Source organism: Gorilla gorilla, chromosome X (genome assembly GCF_029281585.2).
Source record: "Gorilla gorilla gorilla isolate KB3781 chromosome X, NHGRI_mGorGor1-v2.1_pri, whole genome shotgun sequence".
In the NCBI taxonomy this organism is placed as follows: domain Eukaryota; kingdom Metazoa; phylum Chordata; class Mammalia; order Primates; family Hominidae; genus Gorilla; species Gorilla gorilla.
In genome coordinates this window covers 148,106,984-148,122,596 of record NC_073247.2, presented here as the reverse complement: position 1 = coordinate 148,122,596, position 15,613 = coordinate 148,106,984, and the positions used below count along the sequence as shown (strand labels likewise).

The window sequence follows — 15,613 nt, the reverse complement described above, 5'->3', positions numbered from 1 at the left end:
CTGGAATACCCTACTCTCAGCCTGACTAAATCCTCTGTGACTTCCTACCTGTAAAGCACTTTCTTCTATCATATCCTTGCTCTAATCATTCACTATTCCAGTGTATGCATCTGGTCTCCCCAAGTATACAGTAAACTGCTGGAGGTAGTGGCCTAAGTATGATGTGTCTATATCTTTCCCTCCGTGTCAGGACTCTGTGAATACTTGGCAGTTGATTGTTGATTGAAAGCAGTCCAAAGTTTCTAGGGTCCTTTTTCCATAATTCCTTGGGTCCACCTTCACACAAGTATCAGTCATTTTGTGCGCCCAGGAAAAGCAAGCCAAAGGATGCCAGTAAGATATTTAATCACTGTTTTCCCTGCAATTTCAAACTGCCTTTGAAATTGCAGAAAGCCTGTGTTTTCCTAATTAGCAAGGGGTGTCATGATAGGAATCATGAACTTTTCTATCAAATAACGTTTCTGTTCTCGACAGTCTGTCAGGTCATTAGAGATAGGCTGTACATTTATCACTCCAGCAGCAGCAGAACAATCAAGGTTTTATTACTTGTTGAAAATAAATACAATCATGGGCATTTTAACAGCCAAAATGATCCCCCAAATCAAATCACTTGCAAAATGCATTTATTTGTAAAAGTGCTAATTGCAACCAAGTCTTGTCCTTAAATCTATTTTTGAGTGAAAGTGACTTAATATTTCGGTTCAAAGACATGTAACATTCAAGACACTTTGATCATTATTCATGTTAGTCCCTTCGCACACACGGACAGACACACACACACACACACACTCACTCATTCACCTTTCCCTACCAAAAAAGTACACATGGAGCCACATGGGGAACAATGGATTTGACTCTGATGGCAGATATTCAGGGGCCTAAGGGCCAACCTAATTTTTATATTATGTGAGGTGTTAGGGGGAACAATGGAGACCTAGGAGTTTTATACCAGTGACTGGCACCAGTGCTGTAGTCTGTTTGGTAGTCAGCATTAAATTTTGCTTAGAAGATCAATGTGATACCTTTAATGGGGTAGACATGGTAGGTTGGGGCCATGAGGGGATGAGTGGTAAGCTGATGGGGGTTTGAAAGAGAAAGGAGTGAAGATATACTGTGTCACACTGTGCTAGAACATTTTCAGACCTCATCTTATTTCAGTTTCACTTCAATTTTAGGATGCATGCATGATCATTATTACATCACGAGGTCGCACATCTAGAAAGTGACAGAGCTGGGATTTGAACCCAATTCTGCTGTCTCCACAGCCCACTGCATCATATATATTCACAAGGGTCCTGGGGAACTTGATTTTTGGTATTGAAATGTAGGTGTTTATCTTTCTCACTGGAAGGGTCTGGTTATCCTTATTTATTTATGTATTCATTTATTTATTGCTCCAAGCAGTAATATATTCTCTCAATACAAGATTCAAAAGATACAAAGAGGTATAGGGTGAAAACTAAATGTCTCTTCCTCCTTTGCCCCCAGACACCCAGTTACCCTTCCTGAAGGCAACCACTGATACCAGCTGCTTGTGTATCCTTCCAGAATGTTCCTCCTTTACTTATTTCTATCCAAGGACAAATATGAGCAGCACACCTGACTGGGAAGCCACAGAAGGCAAAGCTGGCGAAATTCGTCTTCATTGATCACTCTGTTGCCTTTGGGTGGCCCTTTTTGCACTCCATCCCTCTACTGTTCTGCTCACCCCAACCTGGCCTTTCCTTCCTAGAGAGAACCACAAGCTTTGAACAGTTTCTGTTCTGTTTTATTCCTCAGGACCCTGCTTGCTATTCCTTGAAGGGCTGTATTGGCTGAAAAATTCATCCTTACTAAGGAATTTATGGGTGTCTGTGGATTGATGACCCACCCTTTCCACAAAACATGTTTACATTTTAATAAGAGCTTCAATCAAAAGTGTGCGTTGAATAATGGGGATCTCAGGTGCTTTGTCATGACAGGCCAACAGGGCAGAGTATTTTTCCAAAATGTATGACCTTGTGGCTCTTCCTATCTACTTCCTCTGTGGGTTTCAGGCCAACTGGGCATCCTGAAACTTTGATCACCTGAAATTGTTTGGCTCCCATGGCAGGGAAGTAAGGATCCTGGTCTTGATTTTTATTTTTTTAAGGATGTGTACACTTAAAGCTTTTAAAACAAAATTTCCTATGCTGTAGAAATTTCTCCTCTAATATATCATAACAATAACCTGAAATCTTATCCAAAAAAGAAATAACTATAACGACAAATAGGAGAATTATTCTAACTTTAGTATTTATCAAATGTTATTCTTCCCCTTACAAAATAATAATTAAAATAGAAGGTTGGAGCAGATTGTTTCACAAATTCAACCTTTTCCCCAATCAGGGGTTGGGAGGAGGCAAGTATCTCTACTGGGATTTATTGAAAAATTCTGTTTGTGAATGGAATTCATTTTGGGATTTTTGTTTTGCTTTTTATTTATTTTTTTTTAATTTCCATAGGTTTTGGTGGAACAGGTAGTATTTGGTTACGTGAGTACATTATTTAGTGGTGATTTGTGAGATTTTGGTGCACCCGTCACCCGAGCAAGTATACACTTGGAATTCATTTTTATTTCCACAGGTATTATATTCTTTTTACACAATTAGGCACAACTTCACAACTCAAGGAGAGGAACAGTAAGGATCTTTGTCAAAGTCATCTGCAGTAAAGAAAAAAAGAAAATTTTCAGCTGCGGCATCAGGGACTTTGCACATAGTAGAAGCATAAGAAAATTTTATCAAATGAAGGAAAAATAAAGCAATTAGAAGAGAAGGGAAGGATATGGTGCTTTCTTTGGACTGTTTTATATAAAATCTGGGGTGAATTAATTCATCCTGACAGCACTGTTTGGACAACCAGTGCATATGTTCTTCCTACATTGTGAATAAGAGGCAGCATTACTGACCTTAACCTTAACCTAGGAGAGGATATTTATGTACAAACCTCGGAGGCCTTCAAGAGAAGATGACATAAAATGTGAACATACACATTTATATCCCTTACGGATTTGATATTCTTGCACTGAAAGTTTGGCTATTTCTCAAGCTTGAGAATGCCTGGTGGTACAGAGGGCATGATTTTTCACTCTCTGCTAATAGAATCAAGCTTCTGGCTGTCACTAGTACAATGGAAGGACCCAGATTTCAGTTTTAGAACCTGTGGCAGGTCTACCTGCCCCACTGGCTCAGTTCCTCTCAACTGATGAGCACTTTAATGTTGGTTTTCCAGGTCGATTGCTTGGTAAGACAACATCAATATCCTGGATATGGTATTTGCTACTGATCCTCTGAAGCAAAATATGTACACATTGGGCTGTATATTTGCTAATTAAATAGTTCCCAGGGACATCAAGAAATCCAATGCTAAATAACCCTCTTGAAAAATGTTATTTTCCAACCAGCCCCAACTATTATCTACTAAGGAGCTCCCACAACCCATGCCTTGTCTATGTCATGGCACCCCAGTGACTTTATATGAGCACCAAGACATATCCACAGGTTACTTGGCCAGAGTTTGATAAATGCTTGTGGCCAGGGAAAGGTTTTTCTCATGTGCATCACTAACTTTCCCACACAAAGATGGGAGACTGAGATGCTATACACTAGCCAACCAGCCCAAACTGGAAAATAGCATTGCCCCATACACGGTCCTGAAACTGGCAGGCACTTAAGAGATTATCCATTCTAGTCACCTCATATGAAAGGTAGAAAGAATGTAGCTCCAAGCAGAGAAGTGATGTGCTCAAGGTCACAGAGTGACTGACAGAGCTGGAACCTGAACCAAAGCCTTCCAACTCCAAGTCTGATGCTTTTTTAACCCACCATGCTGCTTCCAGATTGCCTTCAGCCCTTGGACATAGAACTGGTTTTTGGAGCCAACATAAAGAAAAATACTAACGAATGAGGCAGTCCTACCTCCAGCACTGAGAAGGCAGGAGAATGACTACAGCCAGGCCACCAAAGTGTGTGTGAACTGGAGTATACTTTGGTCTTAAAGAAAGGCAACCAAAGACCACTGCGCTATCATCTAACTAGAAGCACACAATGCAGAATCATCACAGTATCAACCTGAAGTTCTTAAGTTCTTGCTCACTTTGCCTTTCTCTTTACTTTAAGCCTGTAGGCCAATCCTTTTCCTACACTTTCTCTTTTTACATAATTAGGTACAACACCCCATTCCCAACTGAACATCTGTCTCACCTTAGAAATATGGCTTCCTATGGAAGAAGCTCAGCATCTAAGAGTGATGTGTGTCTCTGTTTTCTTGATAGGACTAGCCCTGAGAGCCAGAAGACCTGAATTCTGGCCCCAATTCTGCTGGATGGCTGAGGGCTGAGTGACTGGCCCCAGTTCTACTGGATGGTAAAGATGGGCTCAGTGACTGTCAATAAGGCATTTTCCTTTTCTCTGATTGAGGTTCCTCAACTGTAAAATGAACGGATTGGACTAGACAATGTCTAAGGTTCCTTCTGGTTTTAACAGTCTGTGACAATTGTTTTTAATTACTCATGAATTTTCTAACCTCTCATCTCTTCTTTCCTCTATTAGTCTAATAACACATTCATACTTACTAAATTTACTAGGCACAGAAACACCTATACACACTTCTGTACACATTTCTATGCTTCTATACACACTTTCTCAGCCAAGAATGAGTTGAGGTATACACATGCACATGTGCATTTAGTTTTGAAGAGGAAGTATCATCCAAGACCCAGTATGTGGTCTCACATTAATTCAATATCTCTGGAATATAAATGTAGACAACACAGCCTTTTTTTCTTACCATTTGGAAAGCTTATTTCTGAAGGTGTGCCTTGTGCAGAGCCTAAAGATTTGAAAGTGGAGCTAGTTGCAGTTGACTTGAGAGATGGTGTCAACAGTTTGTGCTCAAAGATTTTCTTTAGTCCCTCCTGTTTATATCCAACCTTTATCTGACACCGGCTGCTCCCATCTGAAATGATACCAAGAAAAGTTAAAAATATAAAACTCATGAAATTCTATACTTAAAGTAGTGAATTGCATGGTATATAAATTACACTTCAATAATCTGGTTAAAAGTACAAAGCTTAGGCCAGGCACGGTGGCTCACGCCTGTAATTCCAGCACTTTGGGAGGCCAAGGCGGGCAGATCACCTGAGGTCAGGAGTTCAAGACCAGCCTGACCAACATGGAGAAACCCAGTCTCTACTAAAAAATACAAAATTAGCCGGGCGGGGTGGCGCATGCCTGTAATCCCAGCTACTCTGGAGGCTGAGGCAGGAGAATCACTTGAACCCGGGAGGCGGAAGTTGCGGTGAGCCGAGATTGCACCATTGCACTCCAGCCTGGGCAACAAGAGTGAAACTCTGTCTCAAAAAAAAAAAAAAAAAAAACAAAGCTTGATGCACAGTGTTCATTCCGGGTACCTGAAGGAGTCAGCTTTTCTATGAAGTTGTAAGAAGTAGGTTTGTACTGTAATGTGTGGTATAGGAAGAGACAATTCACATACCAAGGATGCCTGCTTTTCCCAGAGCACAAGGACCAGCAGGTTGCTGATATGGCCAGCATAAAGTGGGGAGTGGGGGGAATCTCAGTGCTACTTGTAGAATCTTAGAGTTCAAGTGCTGCCTTCACTAAAGAAAATGGATTAGGCTTTGTATTGAGACTGAGAGAAGCTGCCTGAATTGAATGGAAGATCCTTTCGATACATAGAACAGCAGTTTGCCTGCACTGGAAACATTCTCAAGAGAAGCACCAGTGCTAAGAGGCAACATCTGAGTTCACTACATCCCCCAGTTCGTGGGCCATCAGTACACCTGTACAGCCCACTGGCCAGGCATCTTAGGAATGTTTATAAGTTCTCTCCATCTCCACCACCACTCCTTGCTTCCTACATCCACTCAACCCACTGTTGGCTACCAGCCAGAAGCCCCTGAGACCCAGTGCCTGGAACACAGTAGGCACGCATTCAGTGTTCTTTTAATTGAATTGAGACTGATGTGACAGTGAGGGTAAGCAATCCAGGGAATCTGGGCCAAAACAAAAGCATCCCTAGTTTAAAATATGGCCCAAGTCACATTCTTCACTTGACTTCACTCATCTCAGCTCAAAAGCACAAATCATTTTTATGACATGTAAACAGCCTGTGTTTTGATGCTGATATGCTGTAAGTACTCAGGTTAGGAGACAAATTAATCTGATCAGTTTTGTAAAACATGTAATATTCAAAACTTCATCCAAACTGACATCTTACCGGAAGAGTTATCCAATCGCAACCACCCACAGCAGAGGTGTATCTGCCACTGCTCCCGCACACTCTCCTTCATCACACAGTGAAACACAAAAATGAAGAATCCTAAGCCAGGAAAAGAAGGTCAGTCTTTTTTGGTTTCTTTCACCAGCTGTCACCAATGCCCTGACTCAGGCCTGCTCCTGTCATGAGAGATACTACTTTCAAGGAACCCCAGGGCCATTACTGGCTTTCTGATCTTGTCTTTGTAGACTCCCTCCCAAAGGCAAGACTTCATGTCAACCACTGTTTTGCCCCTGGGCTGCTGTTCATCCTAGAGTGTGAGAGGTAAGGTAGCCCCTCTCTGAGATTGCTCTCAATGATCCCCACATCCTGGCATTGACATCCTTGTGTAGTTTACTTCCACATTGTACCAATAGAATATAGCAGAAGGGATGGCATGTCACTTCCAAGGTTAGGTTATAAAAGAGCGAGCCCTCTCTCATCACTCTGAAGGAAGCCAAGTATTTTGTCCTGAGGACATCCTGGCATCCCTGTGGAGAGGCCCACATGGTGAGGAACTGAGGCTTCCAGTCCACAACCATGTGGATGAGCCTTCCTGGAAGCACATTCCCAAGCCCCAGTCAAGTTTTCAGATCACTGCAGGCCCAGATGACAGCTTGACTACAACTTCACGACAGTCCCTGAGTCAGAAACACCCAGCTAAGCTGCCCCTGAATTCCTGATCCTCAGACACTGTGTGAAATAATAAATTTTTGTTGTTTTAGGCTGGTAAAAATTGTTAATGTGTTATATAGCAATAAATAACTATTACACATGCTTTTTGGCATAATGACACCATGTGGAAACCATGGATTTGACCCTCAACTTCTAATGCCAGCCCTGATTTTGTCCTGCAAGGGGGAGGGAGGGGCTGAAAGTCTTTGCCAGCAGTGCTGGCCATTTCTTATTCCCACCCTCTAAAATATGTCCTTGGAAGATAAAAATATGACTTAAGATTATCTTGGCCAGGCGTGATGTCTCACGCCTGTAATCCCAGCATTTTGGGAGGCAGAGGCAGGTGGATCACTTGAAGCCAGTAGTTCAAGACCAACTTGGTCAACACAGAGAAACCCCGTCTCTATTAAAAATACAAAAATTACCTGGGTGTGGTGGCACATGTCTGTAATCCCATCTACTTGGGAGGCTGAGAATCACTTGAACCCAGGAGGTGGAGGTTGCAGTGAGCCAGAATCAAGCCACTACACTCTAGCCTGGGTGATAGAGCAAGACTCTGTCTTAAAAAAAAAAAATTATCTTGATTGCAAATTCCCTGGAGGACCAATTAGATTTCCTGCAGTTGGGGGTAGGATTGGCAGAAATAACTCCTGTCAATAGCCTGACTTATATTTATGTTCCATTACAAAAAGTTTTTATCCACAAAATCTTTCCAGATGCCTCAAACTGAAACTCATTTTTCCCACTTCTGAACTCTCATAACATTTTGTTTCTTGTATTATTTGCTATATGTAGCCATACAATTATTCATCTATTTCCCATTTCTCCACCTAGCTGTTGAGTCTTTGAAGGCCGAGATATGTTTCCTTTTCATATTTATGTCATTTTGCCCTTTGATACACTAAGTGCTGCAGCTCAATAAATGTATGTTGATTTGAACTCCAAGACACTTGATACACAAACTCGCACATCCATCTACAACATAGTGATAACTACTTGAGCCTCAAAATATTTATTTTGATCCAAGTGCAGTTTGGAAACCTTTATTCTCTATACAGGTTCAGCTTGCCTCTAAATTGGCTGGTTGTCCTGAAGGTAAATGATTAGTATCAAAGAGGTCTTAACCCATTGTAAACTGAGCACCAGTCTATTGTAAATGTCCCAAAGCAAATTTCAGCTACAGCACTACTGGAAGTAAAGAATCTTGACTGAGGCGAGTGACAGTCTCCTGCCATATTCTGTCCTTGTTTGGCCATACCTCCCACCAGCACCATGTTCAGTTTGGGAGGAGAGGAAGATGACAAACAGAAGTATTCAAGAATACAGTGAAGAAGGATAGTGAAAAAAAGCTGAAAGAGTTGGGATATTGTATCTAGATTAAAAAATAAAACTTGGAGTGGAAAACATAGGGTGAGAAGAGATGCTTACTTAGCTACAGACCTGAAAGGGCTGTCATGAAAAGGACAAACTAGGCTTGTATCTGTACAGTTGCCCGGTTAGAACCAGGAGCAATGGAAGAAAGTTTCAGAGCAACCATGTACTAACAAATCACAGCTAGTGTTTATTTAGCAATTAGTATATGACAGGCATTGTACTATTAGTCTCATTTTTATAGTTGAGGGAACTTGGAGTCCAAGAAGTCTAGTAAACTTGACCCAGGTCACAGAGCTAACATTGAGCTGGCAGCACCAGTTCTGAATGCAGGCAGTCTGACTATAGAACACAAGGGCTTAACTACTGTACTATACTAGCCTCAGGTAAGGAAAACTGGTCAGAAAACTGGTCAGAAAACTGGTCAGAGCTGATAAGAAGTTAAATGCTTTGCTTTACAGAATGGTGAGCTCTTAGTCCCTGGAAAGTTTCAGGCAGAGGCAAGTGACTTCCTGTCACTCGATGGGAAGTTTGATTGGGAAGATCTTGGCTCCCTAGCCCCAGCCCTGAGACTCGGATTCCAGGTGGGAGGCAGCAATCTGGAGGCTAAACGGAATGGCATGTCTCGCTAACTCTCCCAAGGGTTTTATCTCCATGTGTAACCAAACAACTGCGGGGATGAATTCAGCAGTGTTCACTGTTTTTCTGAGCAGCAGCCACCTGGAAGGCGGTGCAGCACCCCGAGGAGAGCAAACCACAGTCTCAGAGCAGGCAAAACTCCTCCAACTTCAGCATGTACAAGGGGTGACAGTGACATCAAGCACCTATTACTACTCTGATTTCTTGCATGGAGTTTAGTTTTCCGACTTAAAAGGTTATTCTGTGAATTCCAATGAGCTGCCTGCCAACTCTCCCCCTCTGCCTGACAGCTTTCCTTTTCCTTTCCCATAACAGATTAATCTGCTTACTCACTAGGAAAACACGGGCATGAGGGAAGATGTCAGGTTTTTGTCACCTGCATTTTTATTTGTGCATTCCTCCTTCACAAATAGCTCATCATGAGCATAATTTTTTCCCACTTGACCACAGGTCACCCCCATCCCCTTCAGCTAGCATTGCAAGCTTGTCATTTGTCTTTTAAATGACTACTTTGTTCACTTGTTCCACCGTTTGTTTCGGAGGTTATTCGGGTTGTGTGTGTGTGTGTGTGTGTGTGTGTCTTGAATTTGAAACTCTGAGCTCTGAAAACTCCCTTGCTACAAGATGGCACATGCTATCTTGCAGTCATTTTAGGCAGGACTGGCAAGACTTTGTGCTTGATGGACATAAGGCATATCTGACAGACAGAGACAGCTTGGCTCTTTTGGTGCTGGATCTATGGGACTTTGATTTTAGTTTTCAAGAAATACCCAATTAGAACACTTATATACTGTTGGTGGGAATGTAAATTAGTTCTGCCACTGTGGAAAGCAGTTTGAAGATTTCTCAAAGAAATTAAAACAGAGCTACTATTTGACTCAGCAATCCCATTATTGGGTATATATCCAGAAGAAAACAGATCACTCTGCCAAAAAGACACATGTACCCTTATGTTCACTGCAACAATATTCACAATAGCAAAGACATGGAATCAAACTAGGTGCCCATTAAAGGTGGATTGGATAAAGAAAGTGTCTACATAGCCACCATGGAATACTACACAGCTGTAAAAAAAGAATGAGATCATGTCATTTGCAGCAGCATGGATGCAGCTAGGAGCTATTACGCTAAGTGAATTAATGAAGGAACAGAAAACCAAGTACTGCATGTTCTCACTTAAAAGTGAAAGCTAAACATGGGGTACACATGGACATAAAGATGGCAACAGTAGACAACTGGGGACTATTAGGGGGAGAAGAGGGAAAAAGTAAGGGTTAAAAAGCTAACTATTGGGTACTATGCTTACTACCTAGATGATGGGATCATTCATACCCCAAGCCTCAACATGACATGATATACCCAGCTAACAAACCTGCACATCTACCCCCTGAATCTGAAATAAAAGTTGAAAAGAAAAGAAATATCCTATTAAATTCTGCTTCTATCCGTGCAGGCTCCTTCCTTAGATGCTACTTTCCACCATAAGAGTGGTTTTGAAAACACCCCTGCCCCTCCTTTATAAGCTCGAAATTGCCTAGCTTTCTTGATCTTTTGCCACCTTTCCTTTAACCCCTCTTTCCACAGAGTGAGTACATTTCTCCTCAGAATCACTGAGCCAAAGAGAAGCCTGGAGTTACCACTGTGGATGAAGTCTTCACAGGCACCTGGGTTCTAAACCGTTTCCGTGGACATTCTACACCATGACTGGTTAGTTCTTGAGGTTAGAGCATCGGGTTAGAATACTGTAGTGTGGGCCAGACAGTTCTATCCAGAGAAAAAGTGTAGAACCATCACCAGGGCCTCAGTCCTACACTAGAATACAACCTTCAGTTCTACACTAGAATTCAACCAAGTGCCAGTAGCCTCAAAGGGAACCAAGCGAGGGTGGTATTGAGAGTTTCTAAAAATTCCATTCCTACTACCAGAGGCAATAAAAATGGCATGTGAAGGAAGAACAACACATTTTGTGACTTCTTACATTCCAATTAGAACATGGATGTATATGGTTGGCAGGATCTGGTGGGACAAAAAGTTTCCGTTGATCCACCTCATTGCTCTAAAATAAGATAGTTTCTTGAGTCCTAAAACATAAATGCAAAAACCACGCCTTCTGCTACATTGCTTCCCACCCCCCCAACTCCGCAGCATTTTGCAAGTGCCTGTCATATAATAACTGCATGTCAATTTATTTTTCTCAAGGTTCCTCAAGGATTAACAATGACCACAATAAAAGGTTCAGAGGTTTTTAAGACACTACATTAAAACAAGTTTTTAAAGGCACTTTTTTTCGTAATAGAGCTTTTACCATGCTAACGTATACAGTGCTATTCCAAGAAAGGGGGAATGTAATTTGCCACATTTCCCAAAGTTATTTGACCATAGAACTTTTTCCTTGTGGGAGCATCCCATGGTACCATCAGTGGGCTTCAGTATGGAAAATAAGGGTTTATTGAATGAAAAAAAATAGTGGAGAGCACGAAGGGAGACTCTAACTCAATGAAATGCCAACTTGACTCTCCACCTGTCCCAGTAGCCCAAATGGACTGGACAACACTTGAGGATAAAAGTATGGGGTAGAATTAGAGACTCACACAAAATCATTTTGCATGCCTCTTCCCCCCAATATTTTTAATAGGCAAAATCAAGTTAAGATGAACGTCAGCAATTATTCAGAGCTATATGAACCAGATCTCTAGCTTTTTTTTTTTTTTTTTTGACAGAGTCTCTCTCTGTTGCCCAGGTTGGAGTGCAGTGGCATGATCATAGCTCAATGCAACCTCTGCCTCCCAGAGTTTGAGCAATTCTCCTGCCTCAGCCTCCCAAGTAGCTTGGACTACAGGCACACACCACCATGCCCAGCTAATTTTTATATTTTTTAGTAGAGACGGGGTTTCACCATGTTGGCCAGGCTGGTTTCAAACTCCTGACCTCAAGTGATCCGCCTGCCTCGGCCTCCAAAAGTGCTGGGATTCCAGGCATGAGCCATCACACCCGGCCCCTAGCTTTTACTTCTCATGCCATCTTTTGTCTACCATTTCATCACTTCATTGATTATTTGTTCATTTCATCGGAATAAAGGAAAATAATTAAAAGAGCTCTAGGGCCTTTAGCTTAGGATCATCTAATTCAACCAATTATTGTAACTTTTTAAAGGTTGTTTTACAGCAAACTCAAGGCTACAACCTTGGCCTTTCCCACAGCCCTTTGATTTTAACCTTCATTCCTGTATGATTCTATGATAGTCTAGCCTGGCTCTTTCCCAAAATATTAGGATATCAGATGCAGATAGAGCCTATGGGGTCAAAACTTTAATGTTTTTGCTTTCCAGTTAATTGCTATGTTTAGCTGGATTGTGTACTTCAAAAAGTCAACGTGAGTGTGAATCTGTACATTTTCTAGCACAATGTGTTGATACAATGAACACTATAAGAAGTATTGCCAATCAGTGTTTGATATAGACATTTCCAATTACCTAAAGTTGGGTTACCTATCTAGGCTTCTCCCTATACCACTGAGCAAGAGAGAGTGGGCTGTGGGTGCATTTAATGAAGACTAACATCTAGTTAATGTTTCCAACAGGTGATTATTTTCCAAAGCAACAAAAGCTTTGCTGGATGTGTAGCTGGCCACAGAAAAGGCAAAAAAGCAGCAGTTACCTTGCAAAGTGTTAAAAATGGCAAACAAATACAAGAAAAAGTTCCTCACGGGTCCCCAAGCAAAAAATGCAAACCCCCAGGTGAGGCCAAGTAAGAATGTCAGGCTCGTTGTGCCTTTGAGGTCATGCAGGATCATCTTCCGCCGAGTCTTCTGGCTTTGGGATTTCACAGAATTCAGTTGAACAAGAACAGTGCAGAACATGGAGAGATTCATGAGAAATATGAGGCAAAAATAAGCCACCACTGAGATGTAAAAGATAGAATCATCTTTAATCCAACAACTGTAAGAAACAAAGAAGACTATCATGAGATAGGGAAACATAAAGTCCTATTTCTCAGAGACTGAAGATCATCTAGTCAATTTTATTTCACCCTAAGGGCATCTGCCCTAGAGAAATGAACTGGACAGAGTTCACTCATACCAACTGGAGGCAGAGCTGGGACAAAAACCTCAATCTCCTGAGCCCCAGTTCAGGGTTCTTTCCAACACTAAGTCAGAAATCGTAGAGGATGTTTCTGCCCTACATATGCAGAAACCTGTCAGTCCAATTCCCTAGGAAATGTTTCTCTTCGTTAACAGCAGAAAAACAAATGATACATTTTCCCCCAAAGTGGCTCTCTGTCGCTGTGCTCCCCACACCGCCCCCGCACGCCCTGCCCCCCGCCACCACCTTACACCTAAGCTCTTATTTGCAGGATTAATTCTACTTTACATGATAAATATCACAGTGAAAGGATGTGAGCAATGAATGGATTTTCTGAAAGCTACATCAAACAATGGTGAAATTATGAAAGTTAATGAAAATGCTACAAAAAGAGAAGAACTCTAGGTGTACTGCTTTAAAATATGATGTACTTGGATGACAAAGGCAACACTGGTTACTGGATTGATTAACAACTCTACGGTTTTTATTAAAGAAAAATATGCAGTGATTCATATGAACAGATAGTCCATTTAATAACATTTGCAATTACTGGAGGCATTTTCCCTGATTTTTGAACACAGAGAAGCTTGACTAATTTAACTGTGTGTCAACTTAGCTGAGCTCTCTTTTCTAAAACCAGGAAAATCTCTTTTGGTCATGTTGTTTATGTTGGCGTGGATACTTACACATATGTGTGAGTTTGTGTGTGTGTGTGTTGCAAACATGTTTAAAAAACATTTAATTTTCCTAATAGATTCTGACACCTAGAGTTCCCTGAATGTCATCAGCATCCTTAAAGGACGCCACAGAAAACTGTTAAAATGAGATAGTGTTATATGTTTGGGTAGAGAATCACCTCCAAGATATATTGTTAAGTGGAAAGACCAAGGTGCTAAATGGTGTATATCTACCACTTGGGTAACAAAGTGTGCAAGAGAATATCCATACAAATTTGATCGTTGGTAATAAATTGGTAATAAGAGTTACCTCAGGAGGGAAACTGGGTAGCTAGGGGTTGGAAGCGGGGCTTACTTTTCATCCTCTACCCTGTTGTACGTTTGGATTTTGTTCCATGTGCATGAATTACTTCTTCAAAATATAATTTGAAAAAAAGCTATTAGAGCAGTCGGCCTCTTACTAACCAAGTCACATCTGAAAAATCTCTTTTGGGAAAAAGTGGAGTTGATTTCGTTCTGGTTTTGCTTTTGCTCTTGCTTTTGATGGTTCAAGAAGGGTCACCATTAGGTAGACACTGGGGACTTTTTAAGTCACAAAACGGGCAAAGGGGGAGGATGGAGGGGGAGATGAGAAGGAAGGGAAGAGAAAATGGAAGAGAAAGAAAACATAACAAGGAATTTTAATTAGAAAGCATCTGCTGCAAAGGGCAAAATAATTTTGACCCCATGGAAACTGTCATCTCAGTATGAAAGATGGGGGAGTCTTAGAGCAGGACCTTCTACATTTAATTCCAGTCCAGTGGGAGAGGAAATCTATAGTGGAAGAGAACTTGAGAGGCAATGATAAAAAGAATGGAACAATCAGAAGTGTAAAATGAGATTGTGCAGCCTAAAGGACCACAGGGCAACTATCTACACGCCTACATGCCTGTAAAATAAGGTTCTGGAGAGGTGGGGTGAAGTGAATTGCTACTCTCGTGTGATTGTGGTTGAGAGAACTAAAGAGGTGAGCTTATACATCAAATGGGAGAAAAGGAAAAAAATGAAAAGAAACAAGAGAACAACAAAGCCGAGGCCGTTTACAAAGGAAAGCTGTTCAGCGTTCCTCAGGGAAGACCTCTGTTGTTGAAAGGTAAAAAATGTTTTCCAAATCATCTCAGAATTTCCTTGTAGTGGCCACTAACTCTTTGCAATGACCTGATGTGTGAGCTTTGTAATCATAATACCTGCCAGTTACACAGCATAGAACAGGCAATATGCTGAGCACATTACATACATGATATCATTTTAATTTGCACAGGACATTAAGAGAAAACATTATTATCCCCATTTTCCAGAAGAGGAAATTGAACTGAAAGGTAAGGTAACTTGCCCAAGGTCATAGAGGACCCGGGCAACTAACCATCACATAAATGTGGCCTATGTTTAGGGCAAAAGGACTTAGGTTGATTTCTTCCTGAAGCCAAGGGTCAAGACCAATCCCAGGCCAAGAACACTTTACTATACCCTGCTGGGCCAGAGCCCCACCACCAGAGAAACAGAGATGCTGGTACTTACAATGGAGTTGTTGGGCTCAGAGTTCCATACAGATCTTTTTTCACACTGACTGTGATTGCCACCATGATAGCCGGGATTCCTGCAGTGGGAAAGCAAGTCAAAGGCATTTCATCAGGTAGCAGGGAGGCAACCTAATCAATGACTGTGGGTGATGATACATTAAGACACTGTTTAAATAAGCCACAGATGTGCGGGCATCAAAATACTATTGTTTGCAAAATGTTTGTGAATTATTCCAAGTTAAACATTTCAAGGAGTTCTCCAATCTGCTAAACTAGACAGCATGCCAATGGCTCCAATACAACGCCCACTAGTT

At 41.5% G+C, this 15,613-nt stretch overlaps 1 protein-coding gene across 1 annotated transcript in view; it reads right to left on the bottom strand.

Annotated features, from left to right (window-relative positions):
* Positions 1 to 921: 921 nt before the first annotated feature.
* The window catches only part of ADGRG4 (adhesion G protein-coupled receptor G4), a 110,481-nt gene continuing 95,789 nt past the window's right edge, over positions 922 to 15,613 (bottom strand). Inside the window, exons 20-24 of the mRNA XM_031006059.3 lie at positions 15,298 to 15,376; positions 12,639 to 12,919; positions 6,259 to 6,360; positions 4,810 to 4,977; positions 922 to 2,683 (exon numbers count right to left, since the gene is read on the bottom strand). Coding sequence (XP_030861919.2) covers positions 2,646 to 2,683; positions 4,810 to 4,977; positions 6,259 to 6,360; positions 12,639 to 12,919; positions 15,298 to 15,376 — 668 coding nt within the window. The 3' untranslated portion in view covers positions 922 to 2,645. The remainder of the gene's footprint in view (positions 2,684 to 4,809; positions 4,978 to 6,258; positions 6,361 to 12,638; positions 12,920 to 15,297; positions 15,377 to 15,613) is intronic.